The following is a 19,822-nucleotide window of genomic DNA, read 5'->3' as shown; positions in this document are numbered from 1 at the left end:
ATGCTTCTCTTACCCAGAGTCCCAATAGGATGTCCTTCCCTCTGTCCCACTTTCCTGGTGAGTGAAGAATTTCATGAGACATATCCCTTGGGCTAGTATGCAGATATACCATTTGAGTCTTTCTGCTTCTGGGTTAACTCACTCATTATGATCATTTCTAGTTCAATCCATTTGTCCACAAATTTTGGGAATTCTTTGTTTTTAATAGCTGAGTAGTATTCCATAGTGTAACTGTACCACAGTTTCTTTATCCATTTTTCTACTGAGGGACACTTAGGCTGTTTCCAGGTTCTGGCTATTATGAATAAGGCTGCTATGAACATGGTTGAGCAAATGTTCTTGTTGTGTGCTGGAGCATCTTCTGGGTATATTCCAAGGAGTGGAATACAAGAAAACATTAAGATGGGCAGATCTGGGCCCAGGGGTCCTGCTCTAACTATGGCACTAGCCAAGGACAATACGTGCAGTAAACTTCGAACCCCTACCCAGATCTAGCCAATGGATAGGACATTCTCCACAGTTGAGTGGAGAGTGGGGTCTGACTTTCACATGAACTCTGGTGTCCCATATTTGACCACGTCCCCTGGATGGGGAGGCCTGGTGGCACTCCGAGGAAGAATAGCAGGCTACCAAGAAGAGACTTGATACCCTGTGAGCATATACAGGGGGAGGAGGTCCCCCTCAGGAACAGTCATAGGGAAGGGGAGTAAGGGGAAAATGGGAGGGAGGAAGGAATGGGAGGATACAAGAGATGGGATAACAATTGAGATATAATATGAATAAATTAATAAAATATATTTTAAAAACACCAAAGCCACACCATGGCCCTCCTCTCCCTCTCAGACCTGGTTGTCAATGGTTTCATCACCCAGTTCCCCACTCCCCACCCTGGGGTGGTGGTGGTGGTGGTGGTGGTGGTGGTGACACTCTTTCTATCCAGGAGAGCACACAGGATGGGGGAGCTGGCCAACATCACGATGACAGCACAGCAGCCTCATGGGCAGGTGATCATTCCAGCTTTAAAGCATACAGGGGTGTTCAGAGAGGTTGAGATAATTGCCCGAGACCACTTTTTCAGCTAAGAAAATACCTTTATCCAGGATCACGCACCACTTGTTATTTCATTTACCTCTGTTTTCCTACCCAGTCCTCACAACTCGCCTGAGATGTTGACACCGCTGTTGTCTTCCCTTTTTAAAGTGATAGACTTTGGATGGCTGGTTAAGATAGCTCAGCGGGCAAAGGTACTTACAGCCACGGATGGTGAATTAAGATCTCTGACCCACATGGGGGAAGAAAGAGTCGAATCCCACACACTATCCCCCATAGTGGCACCACGGCATGTATACCCAGACAAACAAACAAACAAACAAGAAAGCAAATGTAACAATGATGTTAGACTTTGAGGTAAGGGGTAGGAATGGAACATGGGGTCTCCCATTTGGTAGGCTCATGATCTACCACTGAGCTACATTCTAGCCCTGGAGCCTGTGTTTGTTTTTCACAAAAGAGTTTTATTGCGAGAGGAAGGGAAGGCTGCCTCAGAGTGGGGACAAGAGACACAGAGAGCGAGAGAGAGAGAGAGAGAGAGAGAGAGAGAGAGAGAGAGAGAGAGAGAGAGAGAGAGAGAGAGAGAGAGATGGAAGGATGTACTGGCAGGGACCTTTTTCAAGGATACATACATGTGTTGCATTTGGCAGTTGGTGACGACATGGCTGCTGGTGCTGAGTCACTGAGGGTAGGGGTGAGTAGACAGGGGAAGCTGGTTTCTAACATTCCTTCATTTTTGGTTTTTTTTTTTGTGTGTGTGTACGTGTGTTTTGTTTTTTGTTTCTATATTCTTTTCTCCTGAGACAGGGTTTCTCTGTGTAGCCCTGGCTATCCTGGACTTGCTTTGTAGACCAGGCTGGCCTCGAACTCACAGTGATCCGAGGCAGGTGGAGCTCTGTGAGTTCAAGGCCAGTCTGGTCTACAAAGTGAGTCCAGGACAGGCAGGGCTACACAGAGAAACAAAACAAAACAACAACAACAAGAAACAAAACCATATTTGCTACAACAGAGTTAGATGTTACCCAAGTGTTTAAAATAAAATGTGCCTGTGCTTCCTCTTCAGACTTCCACCATCGAGACTCTAGCAAATGGCTCACCTCCCTAACCTTCTCTGCATATAACTATTTTCAAAAATAAACTGGAAGGGTGTGGTAGTGCACACCTTTAATCCAGGCACTCAGGGGGCAGAGGCAGATGGGTCTCTATGAGTTCAAGGCCAGCCTGGTCTACAAAGAGAGTTCTAAGACAGCCAAGGCTACACAGAAAAATCCTGTCTTGAAAAACCAAAACAAGAAAAACAAAAAAAAAAAACAAAAAACAAAACCCAACCAAACAACAATAACAAAAAATGACAGCTGCTTCTTCAGCTTGCTTTTTTCATTCAATAAGAATAGTAGCTACCACTGAAGAACATTCTGGTCCATGCAGGAACACTCACTTCCCTTTTCTGAGCCTCCAAGCACTGCATGGGGCGGCTCGTGTGTTTTCGTCTTTGGATGGGCATCTAACCTTGTTTCTTCTTTCTTTCATTCTAGAATACAGTTCATGCTTCCCTGGGTTCTGGTTTAGCATTTTCCACAGGCTCTCTCTCTCTCAAATGATCTCAACGAAGCAGGTACTTTTCCTAGACATATTTCATAGCTAAGAAACCTGAGGCTCAGAGACCAACTCAGAAACGCCAGTGTATAAACCTGAATGCAGATTGGGTCTAAGGTCAGACTCTTTTAGTAACAAAGACCCAAAACTATTTGCATAGTCTCATTGGCTCAAACAACACTACAAAGAAGAGTTTTAGTTCCTGGTGATTCTGCCCTTGGCGAGTTTTTATTTTGGGTAGATTCCTAGTGAGCATGCTAGGCCACAGGTATAATACTTCACAATATTGCTACACTGACACCCTTATCCCAAGCTTGTGCCCATTCATTCGCCAACAGAAATGGTCCCCAGTTTATGGCACTTTTGTCCTTCCAATTCTAAGTACAACAACCGAACAACTCACTTAGTGGTGGCCTCTATCGGTGACTGACAATGACATGCAAATTGTCCAGTTTTGGGTTTGGCAACTAAAGATGATTTAGTACAGGGTGAAAGGTGGGGAAGGCAGGCAGCCAAAAACAGGCTTCGCCACACAAGCCTGTGAAGATCCTGGGCTTTGGGGTAACACTAGGAAAGCCCCCAGATGGGGTGCTAGGGCAGTGGGCAGCACTCTGTACTACTGATGTAGAACAGAGCTCCTCAACCTACCAACAACTGAACCCTAAAGGGACAGTGTCCACTTCACTGTCTGTCTGTACTCTGCAGACTTCCTTGATCAAAACTTCTGGGAAAAGGCTAACCTTGTAGGCTCCTCTGTCCAAGCCCAAAGGTTAATGGCAGTGGGCCTTGGAGAACCCACATTAGCATGCACACATATGAGTGAGCCTGTGTGTGTAAGCCTACTAATAAACAGTACCCTCAGAATTTGCATTTTGAACACAGGTTTGGATGGAGGTGATGTGGGTGGGATTCACAGCTCCCCCCTCAAAATAAAGGCTACCAAACAGTGAATTAATCAAACTGACAGATGCTCTGTATGTACACATGCATATCTATTTCCTTATGAGCTATAAAGCCCAGTAAAAGGCACCACAGAGATAAGAGATTTTGAAAGTGGGATCTTCACACTAGATGTTCCCTTACCTTGGAGGGCTGGCTTTCACACCTCTGGGTACCTATGCTCCTCTCCAAAGGTCCCTGTTCTAGCTAAAGCTTTTTACTTTTGGCCAGGCTATGTAAGAAACACAAAGCAGCCAGTAGTACACGCCTTTAATCCCAACACTTGGGAGGTAGAGGCAGGTGGATCGCTGTGAGTTCCAGGCCAGCCTGGTCCACAAAGCTAGTCCAGGACATCCAGGGCTACACAGAGAAACCCTGTCTCAGAGGGAAAAAAAGAAACACAAAGCAGCGTGCACGCGCATGTGCACGCACGCACACACACATACACACACTCATACACACGCACATATAGACTCTTTCTCTTGTGTGTGTATGAGTGCATGAGTGTGCATGCACACCCCTCTACCCTCCTATGTACACAATATCAGCAACACAAAACTTATTCCACATACACAGGACACATTCTGGGAGGATATGCCAAGCTTGCTTTCTTACATACAAAGCCACTAAATTGATTTTCTATTCCCTTACAAGGGCTTTTCTAATGCCACCACCTGGTTCCCTAATTCTCTGGGCACCAAGCATAAAATGCTTCAGTTTGGTCTCAGTGTTTGTTACCTGGAATTGAAGCAAGACTTCAGGGCTCAGCGACTCCCATGGGATCCCCTGCTTCCAATGCCAGTCGTTAAGACCTGGGCCAGCAGCACTCTGTGCCACCGATGCAGAACAGAGCTCCTCAAGTACTGTGCTACCAGCTATTTTCAAAGGTAGGAGTGACCAGTGAGCCACTCCCTGAGGAGGGTGGTGGCTTAGCCACTGTGTGTGGGGCATATCTGAGGGATGACAGGCCCACAGAGCTCCTTCCTTCCTCATCTTGGGTAACGGCATTCACTTGAGGTCACTGACTCTGTGCCAGGGTTGGGTTGATGATCAGACACCACAGTCCTAGTAAGGGTGTTAGCTGGGCCCTGGCATCATGGATATGTTCAAGAAGCAATGGGACTGAGTATCCTGGCCCCCCCTCCCCCAGGAAGGAAGCCCCAGCATCTTCCATATCTGCTGCGCCATCCCTTTTGGGTGACATTTCTTCATGACTCTGGATGACTTCAGCAGCCCTTGGCTGGTCTTTGCTCTTCTCTTCCTTCAATCCCATTTCCCGCTGTAGCACTATTGCTCTGTCTGGGGCTGTCTAACCATGAGTGACTACATGACTCATAGCAGCTATCAAAAGAAGTTCTTGCCACTTCAGGTATACTTTGCCCTGTCCTCTACATGGAGCTATTCCTGAGGCTACTACCTATGGCTTCCTTCCTCCTCCTTCTCCTCCTCTTCCTCCTTCTCCTCCCCCTCCGCCTCCTTTGTTGTTGTTTTGTTTTCGATACAGGGGTTCTCTGTGTAGCTCTGGCTGTTCTGGATTTGCTTTGTAGACCAGGCTGGCCTTGAACTCTCAGAGATCTGCCTGCCTCTGCCTCCCAGAGTGCTGGGATCACAGGCGTGCATTACTATGCCTGGCTTACCTGTGGCTTTCTAATGGCTGGGCCTTTGCCTATTCTGCTTCCTCATTCTAGAACTTTCTCCCTGTCCTCCTTGGCAGGCCTTTCATGTCTTCTTCATAAGGATGGCCTCCCAGGTCCATATACAGAGGGAATAGACTGAAGGGAAGCAACAAATATGTTATTTCCACTGCAGGCTGGATACAACACCAGGGCTCACAACACTTCAGAACTTGGCTATGCCACTTGGGGTCGGTCACACTCCAGCTTCAGTTTCTTCATCCCTAACATCTCTAAGAACACATATGATAGTTTTATAAGTACTGGCTACCCTGCTAAGGACCAATCAGAAATCTTCAGCACAGCCCTGTGGGTGGGTGCTACCAGCTTTGTGATGTGTAGCTATGATAGGGGGTTAGAAAGAAATGAGAGTAGGCAGCACTGAGCATACAGATGCCCAGGCAGAAGTCACTGTCCCAGGAATGTCTTCATGAGCAACCACCAGCCACAGAGACCTCAGGTGTCTGACGGGAAGGACGCTTTGTGCCAGGGGAGACCAGTGGGCTTGCTCAGGGCTGGGCTTGGATTTAGTGTGGCGATGGACACACAGTTCTAACCAACATCTGGAATGGGCAGGGATTCATGAGCACATACCCTGGAGTGGGCACAAGGACACATGGCAGTTTCAGTTGCCTCCAGTGTTTAGTTCTGAAGGAGTCTGCTGGTAGGACCTTAGAATGTCCAAGTTGCAGACCCTCATACCTATTCTTGGTTAATGTTCCTGACAGGGAGGTAAGGGTGCCAGGAGAGGTCAGGTAATTGACCTGGAGTCACACAGCTGCAAGGTGATAAGCCTCTAAGTCCAGGCCTGGAGCTCTGGCTCCTGAAGTGCTCAGCTTTAGGCCCTTTAACTGACACACTTCCCCTAGGACATGGTCGGGCCTGTCTTTAGCCCATGATTTCCTTCAGAGATCCCTGGTGTTTGAAGATAGAGCAGGTACTTGCTTTGCTGGGATGGGGAGAAACAACAGCTAGAGGAGGAAAGGCTGGGAAGTGGCTGTGGCTCCTGATCTTTATGGACCAAGCTGATGCTCAGAAAACTTTCCTACAGTCCAAGTGGAGGAAACAAAATGAGAGAGCCCATGGGGTCAGGCAGTGTACTCTCTCTTTCATTGGCATTAACTCACCATTCCTCTAGCCTCAAAACAATTGATATGAGAACTCCCTTTTATAAAAGAGGAGCTTGAGGCTCTGGAGTGTTAAATATCCAGCTTAATATCTGGACTATCCATCCATCCATCCATCTATCCATCCATTCTTCCTTTTATCCATCCATCTATCCATCCATCGTTCCATCCATCCATCTATCCATCCATCCATCCTCCCTTTCTTCCATCCATCCATCCATCCACCCATCTATCCATCAATCCATCCATCCATTCTTCCATCCATCCATCCATTCTTCTATCCATCCATCCATCCATCCACCCATCTATCCATCAATCCATCCATCCATCCATTCTTCTATCCATCCATCCATCGTTCCAGCCATCCATCCATCCTTCCATCCATCTATCCATCCATCCATCCATTCTATCCATCCATCCATCTATCCATCCATCCATTCTTCCATCCATCCATCGTTCTATCCATCCATCCATTCATCCACCCACCCACCTATCCATTCTTCTATCAATTCATTCATTGTAGCTGGCATATGCCAAATATTGACCAGAGCTCCTTCAACTAAGGTAAACTCAAAAGGACGCATCTTCCCACAGTCTGGTGTGTTATAAAGCACAAAGGTTCTGGGGCCTCTGCAATTTCCCCCTAAGAGTCGAGCAGGCCGAGCCAGTGCACAGAATTACCACAAGGTTCAGAGGGCATAGCTTTCTCTAGATTGAACTTCACTCTGCCACTTACTTTTTTCCATCTCCTCATCTGAGCAATAGGGGTAACAGGAATGACCCTTGTGGATGGTTGTTAGCAAGGTTTTAAAAGACAAAGTGGAGGGAGCAGGAGAGATGGCTCAATAGTACCAGGCCAGCTTGGTCTACAGAGCAAGTTCCATGACAGTCAGGGCTACACAGGGAAACCCTGCTTTGAACGAACAAACAAACAAACAAACATAGTGGGTGTAACATTCCCTTAGAGCCTCACTGAGTGTGAGGGGTGGTGGGGAGCCCTTCCCAGGCAGCTGGAGAGCTGAGCATCAGCTGTGTATATCAGCGTTGCTCTGGATAGGTGGGGAGGGATATTATTGGTGGAGCATGTGTTTCACCAGAGGTACCCAGGACCCCAACACATCCTACTAACCATCTGATCAGCTCTTGTTCAGGCTCTGCCACTTCAGCTGCTAGCACCAAATGTATTTTTAAATTCTTGTTGATCAGAAACCAGCCCTGAGTGAATGGAGCGGAACTTACGGTGGTCTGCCCAGCTGAACAGTCCCAGGCTCCCACCCACCGAGGGGTGTCAGCCTCTCTTGCTGCCCCCACAGGAAGCTCCTTCTGTAGTTCGTGGCACAAGTTGGTCTGTAGGGTCCCAAGCTGTCCCTGAAAAGACTGGCAGGAAGCCAGAGGGGCAGGTGGCTGGCAGAGAAGTCCTTACCAAAAGAGTCTGGGAAACATCAGAGCTGATCTCTCTTCTTGTGGTCACCAGAGCAAAGACAAGGGACTGTCCCCTCTCACCGCATCCCCTACCTCTTTACTCTGCCCTCTCCCATGCCACAAACACACCCAAGGTTGCATAGATGTCTGTTACAACCAGATGTGTATATTGTAACAAAAAGGGTTCTGTTAAGGCAAGAAGAGAACCCTCCCACCTCAGCCTCCTCTAGAGCCAGGTCACTCACCTACTGACACAGTAGAATGCAATCAGTCTGAAGATGTCTTCAAACACAAGAACGGAGCCTTCCAGGTACAATACTGGGGAGAGACAAGAGAGGCCCTCATAAGCATCTTCTAATGACCCTGGAACTGATCGCCTGGCTCTGCACGCATCCCTTCAGTTTCCCTCATCTTCCAAGGGAACAGCCCTTCCAACCCTAAAGGCAATCATCGAGGTGATTCCAGCCTGCTATCTAGTTGGCAAAGCCTAGGCCAGTTTACCACAGGGCTGGAGGCTGGGGAAGAGGGACAGACAGTGGCACAGGTCACCATACATACAAATTACATAATACATTTGTAACTGCTTCCTCCTAACCCTGTAACCTAAGCACTGTTCTCAACAGCTCATGTCATTAAAAAAAAATCACATTTATCTATTTAGGACAAATAGATCTTGGCTTCCTGTTTGGTTAGATATAAAAATTTATAGCCAGATAGTGGTGGTGTGCATGCCTTTAATCCTAGCACTTGGGAGGCAGAGACCTGGTGGATCTCTGTGAGTTCTAGGCCAGCCTGGACTACAGAGCAAGTTCCAGGACAGCCAGAGCTGTTACACAGAGAACCCCTGTCTTGAAAAACCAAAAGAAAAAAAAAAAAAACCCAAAACAACAACAACAACAACCCAAAACAACAACAAAAAAAAGTAATAAGATTTTCAACAAAAACAAACAAACACAACCCTGCCCTTGGTATTTCCACACTCTGAGAATGTCCTCTGTGGCTCTACCCGGGAATCTCAAAGCTCTCTTGTCTATGGTCTTAGAATTTCCAACACATGCTCATGGTCTTTCTCCCTAGACACCAAAAGGGTACCCTGAACCTGAGAAAGCCTGTCTTGGGTACTCAAACCTGAGGGAACCTGTCTGGGGTACCCTGAACCTGAGGGAGCCTACCCTTGCAACAGTGGCTTGCATACACAAGCCCCCAGGTGGGTGCAGTACCAGATACAGCCCCTGGGACAGAAGATGGCTTATCTCACACTGTTTTCCATAGCTCCAACAGGTGTGAGGCTCTAGACAGGCTCTCTCGGGTTCAGGGTACTCTGGACAGAATCTTCCAGGTTTAGGGTACCATAGACAGGTTCTCTTGGGTTTGGGGTACCCCAGACAGGCTCCCTTGGGTTCAGGGTAAGATAATCAGAGGCCACTGGCAGTGGAAGGAGTCCATGGCCACACATGGCTGCACGTGCGTCTTCTGCATAGAAGCCATATGCTGAGGGGGTGGGGGGGGGAGGGACCCTTCTTCCTTATTTCCATCATGCATTCCTCATTCCTACCTCCTACCTCTGCCCTTCAAGTCTCCAGCACTCTCAGCCCTTAATCCATGCTCTGCCCCTAGCCTTTGTCCCCTCATTCCCATCCCTCCCTCTGCAGGGCCACACACAGGCAGAGCTGGTCAGAGGCTCAGCTGATACCATAGGCTGGAGACCAGGAGGGTCTTGCTTTCCTGTCTGTGTGCCTAGCGCACCACTGGGCCAGACACATAGCGAGGGCCCACAAAGAACAGGCTAAGATGGGCCTCCTGGTGTGTTAACCAAGAATGTACCCTATCTAGAAAGAGGATGGGTGGTTGCTGAGGATGGTGTGTGTGAGCCGGGGTAGGGTGGTACGGTGGTAGGGAATGGGGGAGGTTGAAATGAGGGGTTCTGTGATAAACTGTAGACAACCTATTTAGCAGAGTTCAGCGGTATTGTGTATGTTCACACTGTTAGGCAACATGAGGTTTCTTTTAGATGTGGTGAAACATTCTTAAATGGTGGTGATGGTTGCCCAACTCTGAATACACTAACACCACTGAATTATAGACTTTAAATGGTCCAATCATAAGATACCAAACACAGTAAATAAACACATCTGAATATAAGTTAAATAAAGCTGTTACTTTAAAAAGATGAGGAAGGTTCACTACAGAGTGGACTCAGCCTTCCTGCATTGTTTTGAGAGTTTTATAATAAGCAAGTATGTCTCCTTCTTCTTCTCCTTCTTCTTCTTCTTCTTCTTCTTCTTCTTCTTCTTCTTCTTCTTCTTCTTCTTCTCCTTCTTCTTCTTCCTTTTTTTCTTCCTCTTTAGTTAAAAATATATCTTTTCTTTTTCCTTTCTTTCTTTTTCTTTTTTGAGACAGGGTTTTCTGTGAAGCCTTGGCTATCCTGGACTTGCTGGCCCCAAACTCATAGAGATCCACCTGCCTCTGCCTCCCAGAGTGCATGCACAACCACGCCTGGTGCTTTGCGTGCAAATATGTCTGTGCACCATTTGTGTGCCTGGTACCTGTGGTGGCCAGAAGAGGGTATTAGACCTCCTGAAACTGGAATTACAGACAGTTGTGAGCTGCCATGTAGGTGCTGAGAATTGAACCCAGGTCCTCCAGAAAAGCAGTCAGTGCTCTTAGCCACTGCCATCTTTCCAGGCTCAAGTACGACTTACATAAGCAGAATTTGGCGGAGATTTCTCCTAAAGATTAGTTTCTGTTATTTCCTCAGAAGCTATCCAAAGCTGACAAGTGCCCAGACCCCAGCACTACCAAGAGGCCATGTCACCTTACCACCTCACATTGCCTGCCAGCCTGTCCCTCCCGACTAAGACATCAGGCAAGCTAGTCATGTTGGACTGTCACATATTTATCCTCTCCAAGGCCCCTCAGAGCCTTAGTACAGATGCTCCAAAGATCTGACCTCACATAGTGAGCTCTAGGGTCAGCCAGTGGGGGAGCCAGTCTGTACTGAGGTGGCTTCAGGTGACAGTGATCAGAATCTGCTTCTTAGAAGGACACCTTTCACATTAACACTCTCCATCAAGGCTGGCCTGAGATGTACCAGCTCAGCTCCTGGATTTTACAATATCAATGTTAGAATGGAACAACATAAGAAACCTGAAAGCTATTAGGTTTTTTTTTTTTTTAAAGAAAATTCCACTCTGTCACTCTGTAAATACATGTTCTGCAAAAGGAAGAGATTATGTATGACTTTCTAATTTAACATAGTACCTCCAGCTGCTGGCATGGTGCTTGGCATAGTACCCTCAGTAGCTGGCATGGTACTTGGCATAGTACCCTCAGTAGCTGGCATGGTACTTGGCATAGCACCCTCAGTAGCTGGCATGGTACTTGGCATAGCATCCCCAGCCTCTGGCACAGTGCTTGGCATAGTACCTCCAGTACCTGGCATGGTACTTGGCATAGTACCCCCTGCAGCTGGCATAGAGTGCTAGTGTGAACACCCTTGTGGACAAGCTTGCATGGACATACTCATGGACCCTTGGTTGCATACGAGAAGCAGAATTCCTCAGTCAGACGGTAATTCTGTAGGCGTAAGAAACTCCCAAACTATTTTCCACTGTGACATCACTTTTACACCCCAATCAGCCATGTGTGACGGTTCCAATTTCCACACAGCCTTCTTAACACTTGTCTGACTTTTTGACTGCAGCCATCCCAGAGAGCATAAAGTGTACCCTGTAGTTTTGATTTGCATTTCCCTAAAGACTAGTGAGGCTCAACATTTTCCTATGTGTTTATTGACTGTGTATGTCTGCATACGTTATTCTTTTTTTTTTTTTTTAAAGAAAAATGTCTATTCAGATCTTTTGCCTATTTTTTAAAACTTTTTTTTTTTTTTTGAGACAGTGTTTCTCTGAGTAGCCCTGGTGTCTTAGAACACATTCTGCCACCACTGGCTCCTTGGCGTATTTTTAAATGGGTTATTCATTTAAAAAATCCTTTTATTTTTAGCTGGGAAGTGGTGGCACATACTTTTAATCCTAGCAGAGGCAGAGTAGCCTAGTCTACAGAGAGAGTGACAGGGCAGCCAGGGCTACATAGAGAAACCCTGTATCTTAAAAGAAGGAGGAGGAGGAGGAGGAGGAGGAGGAAGAGGAGGAGGAGGAAGAGGAGGAGGAGGAGGAGGAGGAAGAGGAGGAGGAGGGACAAAAAGATGCCAGGAATGGTGGCGCATGCCTGTAATCCCAGCATTTGGGAAGCAGAAGCAGGTGGATCTCCGTGAGTTCGAGGCCAGCCTGGTCTACAAAGTGATTCCAAGACAGCTAAGGCTACACAGAGAAACCCTGTTTTGAAAAACAAACAAACAAACAAACAAACAAAAAATACTTTGCATGCATGTATGTGTGTCTGTGTACCATGTGCATGTAGTACCTGTGGGGGTCAGAAGAGGGCAGAGTTGGGAGCTGCCATGAGGATGCTGGGATTTGAACTTGGGTCCTTTGGAAGAGTAGTCAGTAAGTACTCTTAACTGCTAAGCCATCTCTCCAGCCCCAATGGCTTACTCAATTTTATGTTAAGTTTTGAGAGTATACAAGCCTTTTGTCAGATTTATGCTTTGACCATTCATTCCAAATCTAACTCACCTTTCCAAAGATTTAAGAATGAACCAAGAAAGGATGCTAAGTTTGTCCATAAGCTAGAGATTCTCAACTGGCATTGCATAAGCATATTCCAGTCCACCGTATCTAATGGGCTTTCACTGTCTGTCTGTGTGTGGGTTCACTTCACTACCGTCACCTAGGAGACACACCTCTGGGCATTTTTTGTGTGAGTTTCCAGAGAGGTTTAACTGAGTTGGGAAGACTCCTCCCCGTTGTGAGCAGAACCATCCCATAGGCTGGAGCCCTTCCCCCCACCCCTGGTGCACACTCTCCCTTCCTCTCCGCCCCCCCCCACCCCAATGCTGTGCTTCCAACAAACTTGAATTTATGTATTAAAAAGAAAAATAGGAGAAAAATGAACCGAGCAGTGGCATGGGGGCTCTTATGGCTTCCTTCTTGAGTGCAGATGCCAAAGGACCAGCTGCTTCCTGGACCAGATGCACCCTTCCCGACAGAGCTGACTGTACCCTTCCATTTAAGCCATGAGCCAAAATAAACTCTTTCTTCCTTGAGCTTGCTTATTTATTTATTTATTTTTGGTCATAATTTTGCCATAGTGATGAGAAAAGTAACCAAGGCAGTTCCTATAAGATGGGTGTTGAAGGGGGTCACAATTCTCACGTATGCACAGCCTTCTCTGCTGTCTTGTCCACACTGTTCTCATCACAGAGGCTTTCTCATAGATGGTGTGCAACTTAGCTCCAAACATGCCTGGTTTTAATTACTACAAATTCCCAGTGGCGGAGCGAGTGTATTCCACAAGTGAAAATGTGCCCTTTATGGAACAGCTACCGGGTAGGATCTGATTTGTGCTCACTAGTAAGAGAAGGATGAGCCCCTGAGAACCTGCCCCCCCCCCCAACTCTGGTGAGATGACACAAAACATCACACAGGGATACACCCTACCAAACATCACTGTATGTGGCGTCCACATTTGCTTTGGAAAGAGAAACTCAACCCTTCTGCATTTTCACAGCTCTGCTAACCCTAGAGATCTCACTTATTTTTTCTTCTTCTTCTTCTTCTTTTTTTTTTTTTTTTTTTTTTTTTTTGGTTTTTCAAGTCAGGGTTTCCCTGTGTAGCGCTGGCTAGAGATCTCACTTCTAATACACTGTCAACAATAGCAAAATGTTTGGTTGTGACACCCAGATAAAGGACTTGGTCAGGACCACTCACCAGCCTGCCGTGTAGACACAAAAGCAAATGGGTAAAGAAACAGACACAAGCCTCGGGGAAGGGTTACGGGGACTTTTCCTGTTCGTGGCCAGGGGACCCATCAGGAACTTCTTCCTGGAGGTAGACGCTGATGCAGCTCTGGCCTCTTCTCTTTGGATGACTGAGTGAGGTGGAGGAGATGTTGATTTGCTTTATCTTGCATGTGGTTAGACCTTGCTGTGCAGAGTTAGGGGTCGAGTGGTCAATGGATGGATCAGATCTGCCCCAGGAGGAAACTGTTGTAAAAGGGGTTCAGGAAAGCTGGACACCACTCCCCCAGGAAAGGCTTAAGGGCCAACCTCTTAGAAGGCTTGGAGAAGAAAAAGACTTCATCACACTTGTCTGGGGAAAACCTTGGGTGGGCCCAGGATGCATCCTTAGCCAGGTTCTTATGTGACACCGTGGAACTAATCTCTGAATTCTCATCACCCAAAAAGGGTTGGAACATTTAATCACGGTAGATTTTGACACCTCTATCCCAAAAGGGCACTGTTCAGGCCTTGACAGGAAGGTCAGACTCCAAGGACAGGAAGTGAAGGTGACAAGAAGCTGGGAACTAGGAAGAGGAGTAAAGTCTTCAGGGCTCCCCACAATGAAGGTAAGCACCTCCTCTTCCAGGGACCATCCCAGCTACAGTGCAAAACACTGCAAGGAATGGGCTCTTTACCTATTTTGAGGACCATGTTTGGTGTGTGTGTGTGTGTGTGTGTGTGTGTGTGTGTGTGTGTGTGTGTGTGTGTGTGTGTGATAGAGGAAGGACTGCCTGTTCCTCTCAGCAGACCCAGCCAAAGGCTCAATTTTGCAAAACCCATAGAAGCTGCTTCCCCAGATGGCAGGGGTTTATGGGGTCGGGGAGGGGAGGCGAGTGCAGGGGTACAGGTACCTGAGGCCCCGTAGTGTGGGGTGGCTTGCCACTGAGACATACTGGAGTGCAGTTATCTCCCCTAGGAGCCCAGAAAAGAGCCTGCTGAAGGGAGTGTGTTGTGACTACAGCTGCCAGCCTCACTGTTTCACAGAAGAGAAGTAGCTAGGATATGGGAAGGGCCAACCATCCTCTGCTCCTGCCTGGAGGAGCTCCTGTCTCCTCTGGGGAAGGGGTGGACCGAGGCTGGGAAAGCTAGTTTCCACAGCAGGTCAAGGCTGACCTAGTCAGGGCCTCTAGCCAAGAGACTCACATTCAGAATGCAGGTGAGACCCTGTAAGAGTCACAGTGGCTGGCCTAGGCGCTGTGGGTCATTGTGCAAAGGCTGGAGTGGCATGATGCTGAGGGTGAGTGGACGAGAGCAGCCACTCCAGTCCCAATAGCAGAGGTCCAGTTAACCTGGCTGTGGAGGGTGACACAGAGCATCTGGCTGCTGGGAGAGGGCACTGTTCAAAATGTACCAGAGAGACTGCCCTTTCTGCCTGGCTGGTGAGGGTAATGGGGTGGGGTCAGGTGGGAGGAAGGTTGCCTCTACCTCCGGAGTCCGGATGGTCCTGGAGCCCCCCCCCCCCCCACCTGTGTTTCTGCCAACCAGCCCAAACCTCATCTCATAGCCCACCTCTGCAGCCCATCACCTTCCTCAGCCCCGAATTCTCCATCAACCTGTGTTCCCAGCAGGATGCTGAGCATTGTGGGGAACAGAATGAGCCTTGCCCTGGAGTCCCGCAGCTGGAAAATACAATACAAGGAGGCCCGGACAGAGGCGGAAACAGGGCCCCTTCCAAACGCCTCAGCCATGGCTCAAGGCAGGAAACCAGGAAGGTTCAGCGGGGGCCCAGAGGTGTGGTCAGGTCATGATGGTGCCATCAGCAAGCTTCCTAGGCACATTTTGTTCAGGAGCCGTGGCACAGGGGCAGAGGAGATAGGGAGGATTCACCAGGGTTCCCACTGGAAGCCAGTAATTGCCTGATGCTAGCACAGAACCTCTCTCCATCAAACCAGCCTCCGCCCTTGTCACCGGGAGGAACCTGGGTCGGGGAAGGGGCTTCCTGAGATGAGTGCTACCCCCTCCCTCTGGCTTGGGCAGTGCTCACATCATCTTCTCTAGCACAGGATGTCATCACATAGCCATCAAAGGACCAGCTGGGGATTAGCACGAAGACACTGGGCATGGGTCTCATTCTTTTTCGTGGTCCCAGCTGTAAGATCTTTTGGGAGTTCTTATTACATGCTCCTGGGTTTGCATCTGTGAAAGGCCATCTCTGAACCCCACAGGGGTGGCCGCAGTGACCTCATGATACCATTCTTGTTTAAATAAAAGGCTCCTGGTTTTGGAAGCTGTTCTTTCCTATCAAGTAAGTGCAAACAAGAGGCTCCAAGCGTCTGAAAAGGAACACAGGACAAACTGTCACGATGCAGACGGGGACTTCATCTGGGAACTATTTATAGGTTCAGATGCCAAAACAGAAGGGAGCTCTGGACAGATTTGCGAATTGCCAAGTATCAGGGAAGTCTAAATAAAGGGTAAGACATGGAGGGTCTTCCGGGAGAAGGCAGGTAGGAGTCTGGGGATACTGAGGGAGCTGTGGACCTGGGAAAGCCATCCCTTCTCCCTGCCACACTGAACCAGCCAAGAGAGGCTTGTGATTGCCCATAACAAGACAAGAGAAGGGACAAGTGGAGATGAAGGTGGCCCGGGCACCACCCAGATAGTGAGGTCAGCTCCAAGTGTTATGAAGGGCTCATCTATAGGCAGAGAACACCCCTTCAACTTTAGGGTCTTACAAGTACATGCAAAAATAGCATCCTAACGTACTAAGACATCACTGAGCAGGCGTTTTGCTTTTCCTTTCCCATACTAAGTGGGAAAGATCTGGGGTGTGTTTTGCACCCATTTGCCATCCCAACGCACTCAGCCACATTTCAAAGGCTTGAGAGCTACCACACTGGAGAAAGCCATGGTTCTCACCTGTGAGCAAACTGGTCCCCCTCTTCCCCCAGAGTTGGCAAGGTATGTAGATACTTCTGGTTGTCACCCCACAGGAGATGGCACTACTGGCACCATGTGGTCAAAGTCAGGAATGCTGACAACATCATGACCTGCAGTCTCTCACCGCAAGGGGGAACCTGCTAGGAACTTGTATGCTAGGAACCTGAAACACCTGGCAGGAGTCTAGGGGCACTTTGCCTAGCAGCTCCTAGCCTTCTGCTGGCACATGGTAGGTTCCCTGCATCAGGGCTCAGAACTGAGCTCAGTGGAGACCTGAGTTCCAAAGGGTCTGATTCCCATGTCCTAAACTAGCAATGCAGAAACAGCGAGCCACAGCGTGAGTCATGAATCAGAACAGGGGCCAGTCTGAGAGACTGCTGAGCCAGGTTGATAGGTACCAACATTCCTCTTAGCTGTCTTTATCCTCCCAGGCAGACTGAGCCCATGCTCAGTCAGGAGTCTGCAGCTCTGGGGAACCAGCCTGATAGAGGTATGCACTTGGGGTTTCTGCTTGTCCAATTACTGGCCAGTTTACAGGCCTCTTTTTCACCATGCCTACTTGGGCACACACAGGTTTTGAGTCAGGGATATCAATGCTAGGGCAGAGCCGTGCTCTCTCCCCATAACTCTGCAGGCGTGGACCATGGCTCCCAATTTGCCCCTATTATTTGCTAAGCACCTACTGCACACTGATACCTGGCATGGTACCATGGTTAGCCATGCCCCTTGCTATGCTTCTTCCCACAACTCCTTTTCCTTCTGCAGACCAGTTCTCTTACATATCTCTGGGACATGTCCCTTCTCTTCACGCCCACCATCCTTTCTTAATGGTTGCTCTAGACAACCCTATGGTCTTCAACCTTAGGGCCTCTCTTGCATCCTAGTCTTTACCCCTCCATCCCCCGAAAGACATGCAACGTCTCTGTAAAAGGCACATTAGATGATGTCCCCACCCACGTGGCCTTCACTGGATTCTGGAGGCCTCTGGAGCTGAGCCTCACTCAAGGTCTGTGTGCCACGGCTCTGGGTTCCCTGCTCACCCCTCCCTCCTATGTGGCCACATTCTGCCCGCACTGAACTTCCCCTGGACATGCCCAGCACCCTGGTACTCTGTATGAGCTGTTCTGCCACTTCATACGCACTTCTTCTCTCGTCCAAGAGGACACCCCACACGTCTACACGCATCCATTTGTCACCAGTGTTGGGGGGCAGGGGTTCTTCTTCTGAGGGTGGTAAAATCCTGACATTATCCTAGCAGAGTCATCTAGGTACGCTTTGCCTCTAGTGTACATAAACTGAATAAACAAATAAACTAAGGCATGTAAACCTTTACACATGGCAAGTGAGTGATTCTTCTTGGATAGAAACTTCCTAAGACCAGAAGCATCTCCTCTTCCTCCTCTTCCTCCTCTTCCTCCTCCTTCTTCCAGGGTCTCATTTTGTAGCCCAGGCTGTTCTCAAACTCATGATCTTCCTGTCTTTTCTCCCTCCTCTGGTCCCCCAAATAGTGGGGTTACAGGTGTGCAACATTATATGGAGCTCAGAAAGCATCTTTTTGGCTTTATAAATTACATTTATTTATAGCCAGGTGGTGGTGGTGCACGCCTCTAGTCCCAGAACTTGGGAGGCAGAAGCAGGTAGATCTCTGTGAGTTTGGGTTTATGTGTATGCAGGGGAGGGGGCAAGCTACAGTGCATGTGACCACAGTACCCACTGGGAGGTCAGAGGACGACTTGTCGGGGTTGGTTTTCTCCTCTACTGTGTGAGCGGGTCCCAGGGATGGAACATGGCTGTCAGATTTGCCTGCCCAGCCAAACTCACCGGCCCAAGAACAGAAGCATGGAGTGCTAGAGACAGGCGCTGAGAGCCAGTTAAATCTTGGCTTTTCTGCTCACTAATGTGTGATTCTGACCAGCCTCCATTTCTGAAAAAATGGCATCATGATTCTTGTTATCTATTGCAAAATTGAGTGGCTTGAAAAATAACAACTGTAGCTCATGATTTGTGGGTCAAAAGCAGGCAGTGCTCAGCTGGGCGACTCTTCTGAGCCTAAGGGAACTGACTTTTCCATGGGCTGGCATCAGCTGGAGCCTGGCCTGGTCTAGAGGATCCAGGATGCTTCCTGTCAAATCTCATTCTTTGGCAAGGGGAGTTAAAAGGCTACATTCAGCCAGGCCCATCTTCTTCCCAGGCCTCTCTCCCTTCCACCATCCCCAGGCCTTTCTGTCCAGAAGGGAGGCAACTCAGCTCTTAGACTTTGAGAAGCTGCTGCCAGTTCTCTGAAAACCTATGAGGAACTGGCTAGAGTCATTTCTGCTTATTCTGTTGACCACAGAACTCAAAGGTCAAAGTAGATCCAAGGGAGGAGCAATAGACTCCACCCCAGGAAGGAAGACATGTCAAAATATATACCATAATCTGCCACACTGTGATGCTCTATCCTAAAGCTGATATGCAGGGCAATTGTAATTCTGGCCCTTGGGAGGCTGAGGCCGGGGGATAGTATGCTTGAAGTCAGTCTGAGCATGTAGAGAGATCCAGTCTCAAAACTAGAAAATAAATAATTTGTACCAAATCCTTGATAATAAATGACTGCTATTATATACCATAACCTTTCCTTTTGCCCATCGAACCCACGCAAGGCCTAGCACCCAACCAAATCTCACTAAATGCTGTCTGTGTCATAGTTCAGTGGAGGAAGAGGCATTTGGGCAATGTCTTAGGCTAGGCTAGAAGGGGTGAGATTCTTGCAGCAATCCATGAGCCACATTCTACAAACCCAGGGACCTGCTGGAGCGCTAAGACTCTGGGAGGAAACTAAAGTCCCGAGAGGCTGAGAGGATCCAAACGCGCCCTCTAAAGGTCTCCCCCAAAGTCCTATAGGGATGGCAATGAGAATGAACTCTTGCCTAGGTTCATCCACAGAGTATGTGACCACTGGACTGCAAAGCTAAGCCTGTCTGTTGGCCTTTTCTTTCGAGGCCCTTGACATTGCTGTTTCTCAAAGAAAAGCATGTGAAATCTCCATGACCATACTTCCATACTTCCTGAGAATGGCAGGCTGTGGTCCTCAGGATGCTGAAAAGAAAGAGAAGCACCTCGGATATACATGTAAGAGTTCCCTAAGACTGCAAATGCTAGCCACGGGTAGCTGAGTCACGTCTTCTGTCTGATTTCTACAAGAATTTATGATCCTATCATAGTGTGTTCAGATTCCAACTCTTTCTCCCCCC

The 19,822-nt window shown here is 48.2% G+C and overlaps 1 protein-coding gene across 1 annotated transcript in view; it reads right to left on the bottom strand.

The window, feature by feature from the left end:
* Rin3 (Ras and Rab interactor 3) overlaps window positions 1-19,822 on the bottom strand; it is a 105,418-nt gene that overhangs the window by 33,844 nt on the left and 51,752 nt on the right. Inside the window, exon 4 of the mRNA XM_051150688.1 lies at window positions 8,053-8,125. Coding sequence (XP_051006645.1) covers window positions 8,053-8,125 — 73 coding nt within the window. The remainder of the gene's footprint in view (window positions 1-8,052; window positions 8,126-19,822) is intronic.

Source organism: Acomys russatus, chromosome 1 (assembly GCF_903995435.1).
Source record: "Acomys russatus chromosome 1, mAcoRus1.1, whole genome shotgun sequence".
NCBI classification, from domain to species: Eukaryota; Metazoa; Chordata; class Mammalia; order Rodentia; family Muridae; genus Acomys; species Acomys russatus.
Note: the sequence above shows the minus strand (reverse complement) of the source record. Positions and strands in the feature narration are given on the sequence as shown.